The following is a 19,690-nucleotide window of genomic DNA, read 5'->3' as shown; positions in this document are numbered from 1 at the left end:
CCCGGCCACTGAGGGTGCCAGGCGCATGCGCCGGATCTTGGACGTCGGGGACAGCAGAAGCAGCCCAGCGAAGTGAATATTGATGAGCTGGGCGGCGCTTCAGAACGGCGGTTGGGGGGAGGCTGCCTGGGCAGAAGTAAAGCTGAAACGCCGCCCCTTGGGCAGAAAGACGAGCGATTCTATCAGGTTATAAAACATCATTTTACAGTCTTCATAAGGTGGACAGGGGTTAGACTTATATGTTTTTATTACACAATAGAAGACCTGTGCATGCATATCTACAGCTAATTATGCTTATTCGGCCTGTCAGTGTCCCTTTAAGCATACGGCTACAATTTATGTTGCACTATTAGGATTACTATCCACGGATCTTTTCCCCAAACCAACTACACATAGTTGCTGTCTGAGGCATAACTTGAAGCTTGTGGTAGATTGGCACAGATGGCTCCCCTTAGGTGCCAATGCTCTGGTGGCTGCCCTTGCCCAATGACTGAGGACGTCATATGGAGGCACATGGAGTCCTTGCATAGTAGAGTACTGTGGGCACTCTTTGTGTTACTCGTACGATGCCTCTATCTCTTCTCTTAAGCTCTATAATATGGCAGTCAGTGGAGCATGCCATGTATGTAATTGAAGGCGTAGAAAAGGGGCCCATAGAAATCTAGGAGGTGTTTAAAAAAATGACATAAAATCAAAAAATGATTTAAAAAAAAAGTTTTGCATAATTCATCTACAGCATTTTACATAATATTTAACCCTTTGAAAAAATTGACAGCTCGAGACATTTCTGGCTGTACAATATCCTCCGCCAGTCGCTGCCAAGTAAACATTTGCAGGCTTTTTTCATTAGACAGAACAGATGCGTATCTCCAAAATTACAACGGTGGTAACAAAAGTTGAAAAGGGCAGAGAGCTAATAACAACACGACTGAAAGATGGATTGAAGGAGCGCTACCTGTGACTAGCATGAAAATGGCTAACCATAGTATTCCTTTCTTATAGTGATAGAACCTTCTTACGGGAAAGAAATCCCAACCATGTGAGGAGACGGTTGATCGCTATGATATACCATAGCTCCATGATCAGTGGGCATCTGATTGTTAGGACCCCCACTGATCTGTGAATCGAGAGGTCTGAGGCTTTTTCATAGGGTACAATATGGATGAACTACCTTCAGGACAGGTCATCTACTGTATATCACATCGGTGGGGGTCCGACTCCCAGCACCCCCGCCGATCAGCTGTATATACTGTAAAGTACAGCGCTATACAATATATAGTGGCTGGGCTTGGTATTGCAGCTCAGTACCAGTCACTTGGATCGGACTGAGCTGTGTCTAGGCAATGTGACCAATGGACATGTTGTCACTGGCCTAGGAAAAGGTCGCAGCTCTCTTCAAACAGCTGATGGGCGGGGGTCGCTTGGGATCGCGCAGTAAAATAGAGGGCACCGCGCGTGCGCGAGACTTCAGAAAGCGAAGACGAATTGAGGGCTGTCACTCAAAGGCAAGAGGGTCCGTGACATGCAAATTAGCACGGACGGAGGATAAAAGATTGTTTTCTGACCTTATGCAGGATCGGACTGCAGGATGAAAAGTATAATTAGTATCACACTGTTACTCTGAGGTACTGCTGGCGGGTTTACATGCATTTAGGAGGTGACAGGTTCCCTTTAAGTAATGTGCCCTCAACTTGTAAATATGAAATAGTTTATTTAAAACAGGTATGAGGTGTGCACAGGGACTGTATTCATGTCCAGAAATCCCAGGTTATAGTGCAGTTACAGTGACACTATCATTTTATTCCTAGGTGCAGCATTATTGCCAGAACCCACAAACTCCCCACTTCCTGGTAAGTCATTTTGTTGTATTTTTTATTTATATATATATATATAAATGTATATATGTAATCTGGTTCAGCCTTTGGGAATTTGTCAGAAATAAATTCTATGGATGTCATATTTAAAAAAATGAGAATAATGCACAAACCAAATGAAAGAACTAATGTAGATATGCAATATGAAATATAAAAATATGGAAATAAATTAAACTGTATGTGAGGTGAGGTTGTAAACTGCAGGGTTGGACTAATTCAGTGGACATTTATGGAGGGGTCAGAACTTTGAATCTCCTGCTTTGTGTCATAAATAGTAAAATTCGAGTTGCCCTCAGCCACCACTAGGGGGAACTCACTGCATAGAGATAAATGCAGTCCAAAGTGAAGTGAACCCTGAGATTGTAAACTACAGGGTTGGACTAATTCATGGGGCATTACCCAAGGGTCCTCAGTGTTACATGTGCCCACAGCCCTCTCCTCAAAGGGATTCTCCGGGTTCAGATCTGAACACGGACAGCACCCGCTCTGCACTCATTCACCATGAATGAGTGGAGCATCAGAGCTTTTTGCACTCCAATGCTGTCCCTTGCCCTGCACAGTTCAAGGGAATTTTCTTGTACTGGGCTCTCCATGGGTACGCTAAGCGGAGGCTTCTGCCTAGCAGTGAGCCTGGTGATGTCACTGGCACTAATGGGTGGTCTTTAGCGCCGCCCTAGCCTGCCCTAAAGACCACCCATCAGATCCGGTGATGTCATCAGGCTCACTGCTAGGATGAACCCTCCACCTAGCAGTGTCCAAAAGTAAACAAACAGCCCTTGTCCTGCGCGATTCAGTGCAAGGCAAGGGGGAGCATCGGAGCATAAAAAACTTTGATGCTCCACTCATTCTCAACCCAGACAACCCCTTTAAGTACATCACTGTATATCTTTATGGAGAGGTCAGAACTTTGAATCTGCTGCTTCACGTCACCACTAGGGGGAACCCACTGCATAAAGATAAATACAGTTCAAAGTGAAGCACTGAGCTCCTTCTATTCCTGATACAAATCCACTGCATTTTCTTGCAGACATCACTAGGGGGAGCTCATTGCAAATAGGTTTTTACAGCTCCCATTAAGTTCAATGATAACTGTAAAACTTTTGAACTTTTATAATATGCTATGTGAGGGGAAGCAGGAGATTTAAAACAGTATGGGGTTGATTTATCAATGTATTTATGCCTGTTTTCTGGTGTAAATACATTGAGAAATAGAATGTTTAGAATGAGCGCCATATTTATGAAGCATCGGTTCCACTTGTTGTGACATGGAAGTTGAGTAAAGTGGGAGAGGTGGAGAGTGTGTTTTTTTTTTTTTTTAATTAAAATCACTCCACTAAAAATTAAAATTCTCTCTACTAAAAAATTATACCATTATCAGAAATCTTACATGGATGGGGGAGGGGGAGGTCCTCATACTAAATTTTGTTATGGGACCTATGACGTCTGCTCCCCTGGTTGTGAGAACCTGCACATGTCCTGCAATGTTAGAAAACAACACAAATGCAGCCATGAAAATAGGAAGGGGGCACCAGGACCTCCGCTCCAGGGTGGTTAGGACTGTGGTGTTCAAGCTACATTTAAAAGGAGGCTCATTTTTGTCCTTACTATAAGAATATGTGTTCTGGCGTAGCATTTTAAAGGGGTTAGCCCATCATTAATGTACAAAATAAAAATCATAATCTAGTACAAGACAACTTCTTTCTAATAAAGCTAGAACCAGCCCTGTACCTTACATGGATCCAGAGATTTCCCCATCCCTTGTTCCAATTGTTCTGCTAGAATTATTTCAATCTGTTAGCATAGCGGACGTGTCCTCTCTGGGAGAGTGTCCTTACTGTTGCAGATGGTGGTGACAGTTAAAGGATGGAACTGAGCATGTGCGTCCATCTCAGTGAGCAGGCGAGAGAAATTATAAAAAAAAAACAGCAGGTGGCGCTATACAGATAGATTTCAGAGAATAACTCAGTAGCTGTAATATATTTTTAATTACATGCAATTACAAAAGTATTCAGATCCAGGTGCTGGTTTGGAATATTTTTCATGGGACAACCCCTTTAAGTAAATATCCAGTAAATTACTTTGCAAGGGGATGGAGTGGCCACCTACAGACAAGTTTGGGGCAACTGCTGCTCTTTTATTTGATTTGATTGAGTTTTAATGTGATTTATTGCCAGGTATGAATAATGAACAATGTCTGGTGGATTATTTACAGGTTTACATAATACAAGATTATTTTTTCACACGGAGTTTGCAGCATTATGTAGAAACTCCTGGATGCCTATGCCAAACAAGTTTCTTCTTGGCAACTGTTGAGCCGGTATATATTAGTATACATCTTATTTAACTGTATATAAAAGTCCAGGATAGGTCATCAATAAATTCAATATCAGATCGGCGGGGGTCCGACAACCGGCACCCTCCCGATCAGCTGCGCACGTGCCGCATCCCTTCTCTCTTTCTACTCACTGCTGCCGTCTATGGACAGCCCAGACAACCCCTTTAAGGATGGGTTCACATCACATTTTAAAAATGTATACACTTTTTTACAATGCTTAAAAAAAGTACAATTTTTTTTTTTTTTACAAAGGAATTCTATGGTGAATGAATGCCACTGTATGGCATCATTCTGAGGCCTCCGTTTAACGTATACTTTTTTTTGTATACGTTAAATGGATGGGGAAAATGTGATGTGAACCCAGCCTTACATATTTGTCAGTGGCCATCCAGGGGTTGTGATGTGAATTGCAGCCGGTCAAAGCTGCTTCTGCCTTCTTGTCTCAGGTGTCTGACATTTGGGCATCCGTGTTTATGGGGCTACATTGTGCAGCACACAGTGGGTGGCGATTAAGGGGTTAAATGTTTGGCTGTGTGTTTTTTCTTGTAAATTTTTTTAAACATATTTATCGCATTATGATTAGAGATGAGCGAATCGAAGCTGAGGAAGTGGAATTCGATCCGAATTTCAGGAAATAGTCGATTCGCAACCAATGCGAATTTCCTTGCGCTTCGTGGTAACGAATCAAATTTTTCCTAAAATGGTGGCTATACGTGTGAGGACTGAGGACATGGGGCAAGGAACTCTAGGAAGGCGGGATCACCCAGATTGACATGTATGCATGCAGCCAATCAGTAGCTAGCCAGCCCTGTGATGTCACAGCCCTATAAATACGGCAGCCATTCTGCCATTTTTCAGCGTTTTGAGTGCAGGGAGACTGAGAAGGTCTTAACAGGCTATATCGGGCCCAGACAAGAATGACCATAACTCTCCTAAAGGAAGGAAGAGGGTTATTCATCTATTATCCTCGCCTCCTTACCTTTTAACCAGTTGTTTTGCTGTTTGAGCTACATTTGCTCTTAACACTCATAACCTGGTTATCCAAGGTGCACAGCTAAGATCATTGTGCGTGCACTTTAGGATATCTCTTTGCCGTTTGTTGTTTCCCCTGATGAGCTGTACTCTCATCTGTAAGTGAAACATGCATGTAGGCATCTTTTAGGAGGGGGCAAACTAGGGTCTTCAAATCCAGGGTTAGGTTCCGGACGGGGCACCCTTGTTTTAGTGGGTGTACCGTGGTTAGGCCTTCAGGGCTAGCGTAGGACCCCCTTTAGGGCATCCATAGGGAAATCTAGTCCGGATCCCTACCCGTGTGCAGTACACCACTCTATACTATCCAAGACTCGGGATATCGAGGGTCCGAGAGGCAACTGCTGCTCAACAAGAACCATTCGACAGAGCGGTAGGACAAACGGTTTACCAACAATTTTAAGTGCCGCCGTAGCACCTTTATACAGATATGTCTCCCTTTATCATAAGCTGGTGACTAACGTTCACATAAGCTCTATATATTGCGGATTGTGATACGAGTTGTATCTTTCATTTATTATTTTTGAGGGGTAATATTTTATCTAATAGGAATATTAAAAGTTACATTTTCTCAAATTAATAAATACAGATCACTGCTTTCCATATTTTTTTTATTTATATTGGTGATCCTCAGAAACATATTCATCTGTAACCTATTTTTGCTAAAAGCATTTACTGGCCTATTTCAGTACAAAAAGATAAATATATTCTAAGTTCACTTCTGCAGTGATTTGTGTTGAAAGTGTTTAGTGAAATCAATTGCCAAATCTGAGCCTTTCACACATGTTGAGACACTAAATATTAAATATTTACAAATGGTCCAAAGGTCCAATGTTGTCTCTTATTTACATCTGCTACCTATATTGGTGTCTTAAAACGTAACATTTATTTAGTATTTATAAAATCCTATTCTTATCTAAGATGTATTATAAAACTATCAGCGGTGCCTACCAAATGACTGCTAATTGTCCAATAGGATATACTAGCTACTGTTGATTCACAGTGATGTGCAAGTAAACGGTAAAGCAGTGACTGTGCATATCGCCCAACGCTGGGACTCTTCTAAATTGTATACTCCATTCAATGCAGTCAAAACTATAGTGCACACGCTGTCTAAAAAGCTATTCACAAGCTGCCCCCGACATGTTTCGCCAACTCTTTGGCTTTTTCAGGGGTTGCGAGCAGTCTGCTAGTGAACAAAGGGGGCAGGAACCAGGCTTTAAAACTTCCCTTCTGTGATGTCACTGCCCCGGTAGTTAACAACTGCTTTGTTGCAATGTTATTCTACTAGCCTATCAGAGGCTAGTCCGAATAAATACTACATCTATTGGTCACTCCTCTTTTCTCATGCTTAAATGATCGCTTCCTATCCGATACTCATTCGCTACAACTTAGACTCTAGATAGTTTTTTCGTCTCTACTGCGCATGTTACAGGACATTGTATCAGCGCTGAGATAGAATTGTCTGTTGCGCTTGCGCTCGAACTTAGAATTTGAGGAGGTTAGGCTCTTACATTGCGAATGTCTTGGGACATGTCTTCCATTTTGCTAAAGATCTCTTTCGGCACATGCATTACAACTTTTACTTCCTCACTGGTGAATCATTGTCACTGCGCATCCTCCCGAACTTAGAATTTGTGGAGGTTAGGCTCTTGCATTGCGCAGGTCATGGGACTTGTCTTCCATTCTGCTGAGGATCTCTTTCGGCGCATGCATCAGAACATGAACTTTTTCGCTGGTAGATTAATATCACTGAGCATCCTCCCAGACTTAGTCTCCGGTCAGTAATTTGCCTATATCTTATGTGCATATTTTACTACTTATACTACACCTTCCCCTAGAATTTACACTTGATGTCTTGTGCCCAGGCTCTAGGACTTAGATGATACGATTCAACAGACAATTCTATCTCAGCTGCTAACTCCAGACTCTTTAATTGTGCCACTCTGTGGCCTCCTCCTGATACTGCTGCTGCCGACACCTCCAGACTCTGTCATTGTGCCACTCCGTGGTGTCGTCCTGATGCTGCTGCCGACACCTCCAGACTCTGTCATTGTGCCACTCTGTGGCCTACTCATGCTGCTGCCACCTCCAGACTCTGTCACTGTACCACTGTGTGGCTTCCTCATGCTGCTCCCACCTCCAGACTCTGTCATTGTGACATTCTGTGGCATCCTCCTGATGCTGCTGCTGCCGACACCTCCAGACTCTGTCATTGTGCCACTCTGTGGCCTACTCATGCTGCTGCCACCTCCAGACTCGGTCACTGTGCCACTCTGTGGCTTCCTCATGCTGCTGCCACCTCCATACTCTGTCATTTTGCCACTTGGTGGCCTTCTCCTTATGCTGCTGCTGCCGCCACCTCCAGACTCTGTCATTGTGCCACTCGGTGGCCTTATCCTAATGCTGCTGCTGCCACGACCTACAGACTCTGTGCCTTGTGCCACTCGGTGGCCTCCTCATACTGCCACCACCTCCAGACCCTGTTATTGTGCCACTCTGTGGCCTCCTGATGCTGCTTCCACCTCACTACTATGTCATAGGGCCACTCTGTGGACTTCTCATGCTGTTCCCACCCTCCCCACTTCATGACTGGTCCACTATTTTTCCTTTCGACCTGGCTGACATCATCATTTATTTGACCCTTCTTCTGATCTGTCAAAAGGAAGGAAAAATGAGACGCACAACAGATCCTGTCTGTGTAGCAGCTGTAAGGCCTGTATGGTCCCATCAGATTTGGCTTATGATTTGGTAGCCAAAAGCAGGAGTGGGTACAAAACACAGAAGACATGCAAATATTCCCTTCACGTGTCATCTGTTTTACATTCACTCCTGTTTTTTTGCATTATCGATACTGATGGATTAGTGACCAAATGCTGACCGAGAGAAGGCGTATACTCCATAGACAGGATCCGGTTTTTTTTGTGGGTTATTGTTCTGACGGATCAGAGGAAGGGAAAAATAATCAATGATGTCAAAACAAACTTACTGCTGACACCCTCTCCTCTCTGTTGGGGGGGGCTCTACTTGTATAAGCGTTTAATAGAACAGGTTCTGTAGACATCTATGTGGAATCAGCTGACGATGGTGTAAAAGGAGTGCGCTTCTTCTTGGCGCTAACATCAACCTGTAAGGCGGAGTTCATACTTGAGTTATTTGGTCAGTTTTGGCCCCGTGATTGCCCAAATAAGTGAAGTATGCAGTGATTCTAAGAGCGACGCCTGTCATCTGCGTGTCATACTGACTCACAGTATTATTTCACTACCACAGCAGACTTCCCTATGTGTGTTACTGCAAGGCACAGTTTTCTACCCCACTATAAATGCTCTGCAGCCAGGAAATAGCCGGTTTTTAACGTAATTCGCTGCAAATAAATTTAGATCTAACCGAATTTTTTAAAAATTTGCTTATCTCTAATTATGATCTATCTTTCATTTGTTAGATTTTGAACGTACAAGTGATGGCTGGGTAATTCGAGACGACAGACAGTACTACATCAGCAAGGAAGAAGTATCCATGGATAAAGCACGGGAATTCTGTAGACGTAATTTCGGCGATCTCGTCGCCGTTAACAGCGACTCAGAAAGAAGATTTCTCTGGAAATATGTAAGATCTGAATGTTGAAATATAAGTATCTAGAAGAGTGGAATAGGTAATAGGAAGGCTTCCATAGATGTGTGACAGCAACAAATAAAAGTTCCGGCCTCCGAATCCCCTACTTATAGATTTAAAGAGGACCTCGCACCTCTCCCAAAAAGTCTGTTTCAGTAACTACTTGCATTCCTCATGTAATAACATTTTAGGAGCATTTTCCATATAACTCTATTTAGTGCCATTTCTCTATTATCTCTACGAATGAATTACCAGCAGTCTGAAATACAAGTCTAACTGGGTGTTACCAGTTGGGGGGGGGGGGGGGGGTGTCCCTGCACAGTTTGACACTGGCAGCACTGGCAGGGACACACCCCCAACCGGTAACTCTCATCTAGACCTTTATCGCAGACTGCTGACAATTCATTCATAAACGTCTAGTAGGAATAATAGAGGAATGGCACAAAATAGAGTCATAAGAGTAGATGGTCCAGAATTCATGGGAAATGAAAAGACTAAGGGCTCATGCACACGACCGTATGTATTTTATTGTCCGCAAAACATGGATCTGCAAAAAAAACTGATGACATCCGTTTATTTTATTGTAACAATACCTGTCCTTGTCTGCAAAACGGACAAGAATAGGACATGTTCTATTTTTTTGCAGAACGGACATGCGGACATACAGAAATGGCAAGTAAATGGTTCTGCATAGGGACTGTAAAAAAAAAAAAAAACGGAAATGGAAATGGAAAAAAATATGTTCGTGTGCATGAGCCCTAAAGGGGTTATCTGTATTTTTGTATTGATGGCTTTTTCTCAGCATAGGTCATCAATGTGAGATCAGCGGGGGTCTGACTCCCGCCACCCCCACCGATCAGCTGTTTGAGGAGGCCATGATGCTCACCAGAGCCTCGGTGATGGCTGTGGCCTCCTTACAGTTTGTCAACCACAGCGCCGTCGATTTGATAGTGGCTGTGCTTGATATCGCAGCTCAGCCACATTCCCGCTGAGTCTAGGTCACATGATCCTCAGGATAGTCCATCAATGTCTGGATCGGCAGGGGTCTGGGTAATTGCAGAGTACTTATTTAAAGAGGGCCTCTCTGCTCTCCTGACAGGCCTGTTGCTGTAAATAACAGCATTCCCCATAGAATCACAAATCAGGAGCGTATTTTCGTCAAACCCCACACATTGTATGATCCCTCTGTTATTCCTTCTGCAAAATTTTATGAAGAAATCGACAACTGGGTGTTACCGTTGTCCTCAAAGTACGGTCCAGCACTGTTCCTGTACGGTCAGCACTGGACAGCGTCAGACTGGACAGAGATGCACTTCCAATTGGTAACGCCAATGAAATGAATTAATTTATTCATACATTACTAGGAGGAATAACAGAGTAACTGCACAACATAGAGAACTACAAAAAGATGCTGCAGAATTTTTATTTCGTGGGTTACAGAATTATTTACTAAATCAGACATGTCAGGAGAGGGGATCGATCCTCTCGAATCAACCACCATTCAGCTCAGATTTTTTGGGAGTTGTATAATATTATGGCTACATGAACAAAATTTAGTTTCCAGCTCAGGCTTAGATCCAGTCGGAATCAGGATTAAATACGTCCTGAGCGAAGACACTCACCTTCATGTTTTTTTCCTTTTTTATTTTCATGTTTTTTTCTTTTTCTTTTTAGGTCTTAAAGATGGGGAAGAGCGATGCTTATTTTATTGGCTTGCGTCTGTCCGTGGACAAGGAGTTTAAGTAGGTGCTTACCATATTGTGCTGTAAATAAATGATGGATAAATTCATGTCCAAGCGCTTTCGGGCCAGGACGGGTGTGCGTAATTATTATTGTATGTGAAATGTTATATACTGTATGTGATGTATTGTGTGCTATATATGTTATTGTATGTGATATTATATCTATATTATACATATTATATATACCGTATATGATATATATGTGTATATATAATATTCTAATTATTGACTGCTTGTTACCTGGGCCAAAGATCGGCTTAACAAATGTTTAAAGAAACGTTTGTTCAAAATCATTCTACCGATCTGCCAAGAAATAGGCGAAGGTAGAAAAAAAGGAAGGAGGTCACACTAAGTATGAAGTGAGTGCAAATGTCCATGCCGACATTGGCTTTTATACCGCACTGATTACTCCTGTCACAGCCTCCCTAAAAATACAGCTTATGGTCAATTCCATGACATCCGCTCAAGGTCCCCACTTAGCAAGGCCGCCCTACCACCGTCTCAAGGATTCAATCACTTGATAAAGGGTTTTTTAGAATTTTTAACCTGGTGGCCTATCAAGATAAGATTGGCGGGGGGTTGAAAACCCTACATCACCAATGATCTCCAATGATGACCAGAACTCTAGTGAGCACTGCGGCCTCCTCACAACCTATCAAGCACAGCGCCGTTCATTGGATAGTGGCTGTGCTTGGTATTGCAGCTCAGGTATAACCCAGGCCATGTAACCGAAAAGCATGACATCACATGAAGAGGCCTACATACTGGTATGGCAGGAGTTGGACCCCCATCAATCTGATATTGAGTTACATAGACCAACAGCAGGTTCTATAGTCATCTTTCACATCCCTCTTTCTGGCACCAAAACATCTTCCACTTGCCTAATACTCCAGCGCCACATGCCAACACTTTCAACAGGATGGACTCCAAGAAAGCTCCTTCTACAGTAGATTCCTGCCCAAGAAGTAAACACCACAGTCCACCATGTACCTCCTATCTCACCATGTGCCCAATTGGTGCCAGCCATTAATGTCTAAACCGCTGGCAACAAAAGTGAGTACACCCCTAAGTGAAAATGGCCAAGTTATGCCCAAAGTGTCAATATTTTGTGTGCCTTAACTCTCTTGGCCATGGAGTTCACTAGAGATTCACAGGTCGCCACTGGAATCCTCTTCTACTCCTCCATGACGACATCACGGAGCTGGTGGGCCTCGCGCTCCTTCACCTTCCATTTGAGGATGCCCCACAGATCCTTGTAGGGTTTAGGTATAGAGACATGCTTGGCCAGTCCAGCACCTTTACCCTCAGTTTCTTTAGCAAGGCAGTGGTCGTTCTGGAGGTTTGTTTGGGATCGTTATCATGTTGGAATACTGCCCTGCTGCCCAGTTTCCGGAGAGGATTATGCTTTGTATCAGTATGTCACAGTACATGATGGTATTCATGGTTCTATCAATAAACTGTTGCTCCCCACAGCCGGCAGCACTCATGCAGCCCCAAACCATTACACTCCCACCACCATGCCTGACTGTAGGCAAGACACACTTGTCTTTGTGCTCCTCACCTGGTTGCCGCCACACACTCCTGACACCATCTGAACCAAATAAGTATATCTTGGTCTCATCAGAGCACAGGACATGGTTCCGGTAATTCATGTCCTTAGTCTGCTTGTCTTACGCAAACTGGTTGCAGGCTTTCTTGTGCATCATCTTTAGAAGAGGACAGGTATAGGCATTTTCTATTATGGTTGCCGGCCACGTGTGGTCTGCAAATTGCGGAATGCACACGGCCGATAGCCGTGTTTGCGGATCCGCAAAGCACTACGGTCCTCTGAGCCCTTTAGGTGGGAGATATAGGTTTTATGCCCCTTACATGTATGTTAACCTGTACATTTCTATTTTATTAGCTGGATGGATGGCTCTCCTATGGACTTTGTCGCCTGGGCCAGTTATGAACCCAACTTTGCCAACAATGATGAGAACTGTGTTGTGATGTATAAAAACCTAGGTATGTTTTATGTCTATGACCTTTTGGTAACAAAAATGTATAAAAACATTCCCCAAGGCAACCAGATAAAGCAACATCTTGCAAAACTGATATTTGACATGGTAAAATTCCAACCTTTACCAGAGCTTTACAACAATACCGGTGTTCAACGAATCGCCTGGAAATCTTTTAAAGGGGTTGTCTCTAGATTTTAAATATTACATTATATTAGATCACATTGAAAAGGTTGTCCCATCATGGCTTGGTGTGACCTGCATTATGGAAACTACCAAGTAAAGGGAACTGCAACATTTTTGCAACATTTCGGGATCCTCACCACTTTTTCACAGTGGTCTATATTTAAGAGCTAAAAGTGAGATTAGACCCGGATTATAGCTCATTTACTGTGTGAGACTTTTGCAAAAGTCACCAGAAATTTGCACCCCACGCCAGTCAACCCCCTGGTCTACTCCTAAACGAATAAACCACATTGCTCTTACGCCAGATATATTATTAAGGTGCAACGGTTGATAAACTTGGAGCAGACACACAAAGCAAAGCCAGACTTAAAGCTGACACAAAAACAACCTTAAATGATAAATGACCCCTTATGTGTTTTTGAGCTCGCTCACGTAAGAAGACTTCCTGCCAATAGGATGAATACAGAAGCAGCGTTTCTGCCTTCGCTGTGTTTAGGGCTTTTAGTGAAGCTGGTTCGTGACAGTAAAGGATCGGGCTATCAGGGCGACCATTCAATCCTGCCAATGACACCGTGTGCAGGAGCGCACTGCACCATCAAAGACAGCACATAAATAGCTGGTCTTCTAGTGCGCGGCTTGCCATTATCAATCGGACAAGTAATCTAATATTATCTAATGTGTCATTTCATTATTATTTTATTGCTATCACAGGGTATTGGAATGACATAAATTGTGGTTATCCAAACCCATTTATCTGTGAAAGGAAAAACAGCTCTATTAATGCAACGTCTGCCCCAACTGCTCCTGCACCGCTCGGGAGCTGTCCAGAAGAGTGGCTTTCCTATGGAAGACAGGTAATTTGATAGCAAAGCAGTTGCTTTTACTGAAAAAACTGTGGTCCCCACATATATTCACATTTCTATGTAGGCACTGTTCTTAATCAGTCTTAATAAATACCAGGCCGAATCAAGAGGGTTATCCAGGTGCCAAGAAGTCTCTAAGATGTGCTTTCTTATATCAGGCTTGTGCTACGCTCTAGTCCAGTCTGGGTGTGAAAAATGTTTCTACAGTGCCCATTGTGGGGTGTAGATCCTAAGACATATCCGATATATATCCCTCTAGTATGACTGCTATGGACTGTGGAGTCTGGTAGCCAAAACACGAGCGTTACCTTCACAGACTGCTTCTGCTTCTGCACACACCCTCTTATTTGTTCCTGCTCTACCTGCAGTGTGACAGAGGCTCACTGCATAAGGGGTTAATGTGATATCAATTGTGCACTTTGTATCTCAAAGGCTGTGTATCGGGAGTTAACTGGCCACCGAGCCCCTTGAGAACAGTTGCCCGGTGTGGGTTCTCCTCACTCGTTACTCTAGTTAGAAGCTGCTTAGTCCTGTGTAGGCTATATATGTGTGAGCAGCTAGGCGCAGCACTAAACAGGGACTCTCTACAATTTTGCCCTGTGAGACAAGAACAGCCAGCAAAGCCATAGTATATGAAAGAACTCCAGGTATAAGAGAAGTTTTAGCAGCAAGGAAGAGTACTGAGCATTTATCAGAGAAGGTAACACCTGTACCTAGGCTATAGACTTCTCTGCATCTTGATTAGGGCGATAAACCTTAGGGACCTTACCATAGAGAAAGGACAGACCGGGCATCTGTTAGAAGACTTTCCCCTGCAGAGGTTACTGTCCATATTCAGATCTAAAGATAGAGAAGATAAGCTCCCTAGGTCAGATTGGAGCGATTGCACAGTTTGATTTGAGACTCAGAGGAGATTAGTTTACTGCCTATTCTTTTCTACACATAGCCGTGGGAAAATTGTCTAAGCTGCTTGTAAAGACTGTGCTTACGTTTATAAGAACCTGTAGGAACCATCTAACAAAATGCCTCAGTAAAGTACAGTGGACTGTTTGCACTAAAACCCGCCTTGTCATTGCATGCACCAATAACTGCATTGTTGTCATACTGTATTTTGCGCCCTCCATGTATTACCCCTGCCTTCTAGCTCACAACCCATTTCCAACAAGGGCACCACAACTGCCACCAAACAGGACCCCAAAACCAGGGTGTGCCCTGAGGAAAGTAAAGGTGTGCCCCTCCCATCACTTTACGGTCCAGGGCGCAGCAAAATGATTACTGCCACTGTGAATACTATTGCTGTCACCATTGCCCTCACCCATTCCCGTCCTCTCCCCTCTGCCAAGACCCAGCAGCTCTGCTCTGCCCGTGAGATACACAGCGATCACCAGCATGACCGCGTCCTCTATTCTCTGCATAGTGCTATGCACCGAGCTAAAGGGAAGGTAAAAGCGGTAATAAAAAGCAGGAGAGAGAAAAAGAGCAAACAGCAGGTGGCGCTATACAGATAGATTTCAGTGAATAACTCAGAGGCTATAATACATTTTTATTTAAAAAGTATTCTGACCCAGGTGCTGGTTTGAATATTTTTTGTGGGGCATCCTCTTTTAATTCAGAGTAAGCAGTCCATAGGTATACTGTTTCTGCTCTGTTACCACTCTCTGTGCCAGCAGGCCTCTGAATTCAGGGAGGGCAGACTAGAGCTAACTACGTCACCAGCAACTGCTCTAATTAAAAATATTTCTCATAGACTTTCACATCTGCAGCTGGCATTTTTCAGCAAAAACAGCAGCAAAAGCTGCATATGCAAAAAAAAAAAATCTTAAAAAAATGCACGAGTGCTGAAAAAGGGCGCTAAAAAGCTGTGAACCTACTCTAAGGCCTCGTTCACACTTCAGTGTTTGGTCAGTGATTTCCATCAGTGATTTGTGAGCCAAAACCAGGTGCAGCTCTAAACATAGAACAGGAGCAGATCTTTCCCTTCTACCTAATGTCTATGGAGGCTCCACTTCTGGTTTTGGCTCACAAATCACTGATGGAAATCACTGACCAAACACTGAAGTGTGAACTAGGCCTAAGGGTACGACCAAATAGTGTGGTCCTGTTTCGACGTAGCCGCGCTGTGTTATGGACCACATGGCTGTAATGGGCTCTAATTAAAGTTATTAGGACCACACTGTTTAGTCCAGGAATGCTCAACTTGTGCCATCCAGCTGTTGCAAAACTACAACTCCCAACATGCCCTGATATCTGTAGGCTGTTCAGGATTGCTGGGAGTTGTAGTTTACTCGATCTGCATTGTTAATGGCCGCACAGCACTCACAGTACTAAGAGGTCATTAACAATGTAGACCAGGGGGTGCACAACGTTTTCTGGGTGGGGGCCACATTGTCAGACTGAACCAATGTCAAGGGCTGAAAATAAATTTTAAAGGCTAATTAACAACTGAAATACTGTAATTCTGACAAATTTAACACACATTATATACCATTAATGTCTAGTTACAATTCCAGGACTCCCATCTAGTGCGAGAAAACATGAAAAATACAGGTTTATTACCAGATGGTTGGGGGCCACACAGAATGGTATCAAGGGCTGCATGTGGCCTCCGGGCTGCAGATTGTGCACCCCTAAAGTAGACTGACTAAACAGTTCAGTCCTTTTTATTTGGAGTCTGCTACAGCTCGCAACCATGGCACAACCGAGCCATGTGGTCGTACCCTACTGGGTCTTGCTACAGGTGGAAAACCATCGATTGAAGCCTACCTCTGTAGACCCAACAATTTAAATTATTTCATAGCAATTCTAATGAATTTATTTCATCTGCTTTAGTGTTACAAAATATATGGGAATGAAGCCGATGAAGTGGCTGACTGGAATGGCGCTAGATCTGCGTGTAAAAACCTTGGAGGAAATCTAGTCACCATAAATGATGAGTTGACACAAGGTAAGTAATGTAGATCTCAGCAGTCTCTCAGTATATGGCCACTTTTAATGCATTCGTTTTTTTCACATTTTGTTATGTTGCGGCGACGTGCTAAAATAAAATATATAAAAAAATCAAAATTTTCCCATTATTTTACTTCTACTGGCATCAGCGTAATGTTATTTACTTTTGGAAGAAAAGCTAATTGAATATCTTTCCCAGAAACCCAATGGTATACAAATTAGCTTTCCTTTATGAAAAAGCACTGATTGAACAGTTTGAGGTTACCACCAGGGGGAAATCTTATTATGAAAAAGCACTGATTGAACAGTTTGAGGTTACCAGACATTTTTCCCATGGAGGTAGCATTAAATGGTTCAATCAGCGCTTTTTCATAGAGGAAAGCTAATTTGCTTACCTTTGGGTTCTGGGAAAGATATTCAAATATCTTGTCTTCCATTAAAAAAAAAAAAAACATTGGGGGTCATTTATTAACCTGAAATACGCTTGTATTAGGCGTATTTCAGGTGCATATTGTGGCGCAATGGTCAGTTGCGCCGCAATCTGCGACTTTTCCCCGATCATGCCAGGTCTAAAAAAGCGGGCATGGCGTGGAAGGGACCGGCAGGCCTGTCTCATTCATCATTTTCTACTCCTGGTTTAGGCGTAGAAGATGGTCTAAATTTAAGCCAGCTAAGAAGCTGGCTTACATTTAGAAGCAGTGCTGGATGCAGCCGGCGCCTCTACATAACTTTAGCATATCCACCACCAGCGCAGTCTTAATAAATGACGCCCATTATTTCTATCTGATGCTGATGTTGGCTGGACTAAAATATTCCTCATGCATACTAGGTGGTCTCCTTAATGAAAGAGAGCACCCTCAAGACTCCAACAAAGGCCTTTCAGCTAACCAGTGCTCCTAAAACACTTTTTTGTCCTTTTGTGTGTGTCTCTCACACTCAGAGACCTCAGCGTCATATACCAATTTTTAGGTGAGTTGGAGCACTTTAGATTCAGGTAGAATCAAATAGGATCCAAATAGAATGTTTTGAACCATTAGAATTGGACCTAAAACAAATCTCAAGAAATTTGCTCATCTCTATATCATCTCGGTATTTTTTATTCCAGCTTTCCTGACAGCTAATTTAGTAGACGCAAAGCTTGATGTCTGGATCGGAATGAACGATGTGAATTCAGAACACAAGTTTCTTTGGACAGATCAAAGTGGGGTGTATTATACAAACTGGGCCAAAGGTCATCCTTCAGGAAGTCATGTGTATGCCTATGATGATGACGTAAGTAATATATATATATATATTGCTGCATTTTTTTTTACAGCTAGCAAACAATATATACTGTACATTCAGTTTGAGGCTGGGCTTATAGGAAATATTCTGCAAGTGACAGGAAAGTATTGTGGCAATCACACTGACTAAAGTATTGTGTTATAAAGGGATTATGCCAACGTAAAAGTAAAAACTGAGAATCAGACATCATATTGTACTTGGCAATCTCATTCTAACAAGACAAGAACCAGCCCTGTACCTCACATGGATCCAGAGATCTCCACATTCATTGCTCCAGTGGCTCTACTAGATTTATTGTGAGCTGGGAACTCAAGGAGTGTGTCCTTTCTACTGCAGCTCTCTATCACAGCTCAGGAGGCATGTCTATTCTGCTGTAGCTTTTTCCCTGTGACAGCTGGGGGGGGGGGGGGGGGGGGTTTCTGCTCTCCCTTTCATAACTCAGAGTGTGTGCCATTTCTGCTGCAGCTGTCTCCATATCGCAGCTCAGGGTGTCTGTCCTTTCTGAGGGGACATGTCATTTCTGCTGCAGCTCTCACTATCACAGCTCAGGGTATGTGGCCTTTCTGCTGCAGCTCTCTCCTTATCACAGTTCGGGGGGGTGTGTCCTTTCTCAGGGGACATGTCCTTTCTGCTGCAATTTTCTCCCTGTAATTGTCACAGCTTCTAACTGTAGATAGGGATGATGACACTTGAAGGATGGAACTGAGCATGGCTGGCCTCTTCAGTAGGTCGATGTGTACATTACTATACAGATTAAACACCAGGGGGCACCACTGTAATGCATTACAGAAAATATCTCACAACTAGAGCATTCTTGTAACAGAAAGTATATTTCATAGTTTTTTATGCTGAATTATATCAAAATAACATTTAAAGGGGTTTTCCCATGACCAGGGCTTTTTTTCTCAGAGAAAGGGTAGTGGAACTCATCCCCCTCCCCTGGCCACGCCCCTACCCACCCCTAGGACCGCCCCCTAAAACAGCCCCTTTAGAGAACAGGGATGCAAGTAAAATTTGGGGGGGGGGCTATAAAAGTCAAGCCCAGCAAAGAAACCCCCCAGATGGGGATGGCACTGTTAATGGGGGATCTGGGGATGGCACTGTTAATGGGGGATCTGGGGATGGCACTGTTAATGGGGGATCTGGGGATGGCACTGTTATGGGGTGGAGGATCTGGGGATGGCACTGTTATAGGGGATCTGAGGATGGCATCCACAGATCCCCCATCCTAAAACAGTGCCATCCACAGACCCCCCCATCCTAAAACAGTGCCATCCACAGACCCCCCCATCCTATAACAGTGCCATCCACAGACCCCCCACCCCATAACAGTGCCATCCACAGACCCCCCCACCCCATAACAGTGCCATCCACAGACCCCCCACCCCATAACAGTGCCATCCACAGACCCCCCCATCCTAAAACAGTGCCATCCACAGACCCCCCCATCCTAAAACAGTGCCATCCACAGACCCCCCCATCCTATAACAGTGCCATCCACAGACCCCCCACCCCATAACAGTGCCATCCACAGACCCCCCCACCCCATAACAGTGCCATCCACAGACCCCCCACCCCATAACAGTGCCATCCACAGACCCCCCCACCCCATAACAGTGCCATCCACAGACCCCCCACCCCATAACAGTGCCATCCACAGACCCCCCCCACCCCATAACAGTGCCATCCACAGACCCCCCCCACCCCATAACAGTGCCATCCACAGACCCCCCCATCCCATAGCAGTGCTATCCACAGACCCCCCCACCCCATAGCAGTGCCATCCACAGACCCCCCCACCCCATAACAGTGCCATCCACAG

General features: G+C 43.9%; 1 protein-coding gene across 1 annotated transcript in view; it reads left to right on the top strand.

Annotated features, from left to right (window-relative positions):
• The window catches only part of MRC1 (mannose receptor C-type 1), an 89,278-nt gene that overhangs the window by 52,629 nt on the left and 16,959 nt on the right, over positions 1 to 19,690 (top strand). Inside the window, exons 16-22 of the mRNA XM_044293555.1 lie at positions 1,809 to 1,850; positions 8,681 to 8,844; positions 10,525 to 10,592; positions 12,496 to 12,596; positions 13,487 to 13,629; positions 16,468 to 16,582; positions 17,690 to 17,856. Coding sequence (XP_044149490.1) covers positions 1,809 to 1,850; positions 8,681 to 8,844; positions 10,525 to 10,592; positions 12,496 to 12,596; positions 13,487 to 13,629; positions 16,468 to 16,582; positions 17,690 to 17,856 — 800 coding nt within the window. The remainder of the gene's footprint in view (positions 1 to 1,808; positions 1,851 to 8,680; positions 8,845 to 10,524; positions 10,593 to 12,495; positions 12,597 to 13,486; positions 13,630 to 16,467; positions 16,583 to 17,689; positions 17,857 to 19,690) is intronic.

This window comes from Bufo gargarizans, chromosome 5 (assembly GCF_014858855.1).
Source record: "Bufo gargarizans isolate SCDJY-AF-19 chromosome 5, ASM1485885v1, whole genome shotgun sequence".
Lineage (NCBI taxonomy): Eukaryota > Metazoa > Chordata > Amphibia > Anura > Bufonidae > Bufo > Bufo gargarizans.
Note: the sequence above shows the minus strand (reverse complement) of the source record. Positions and strands in the feature narration are given on the sequence as shown.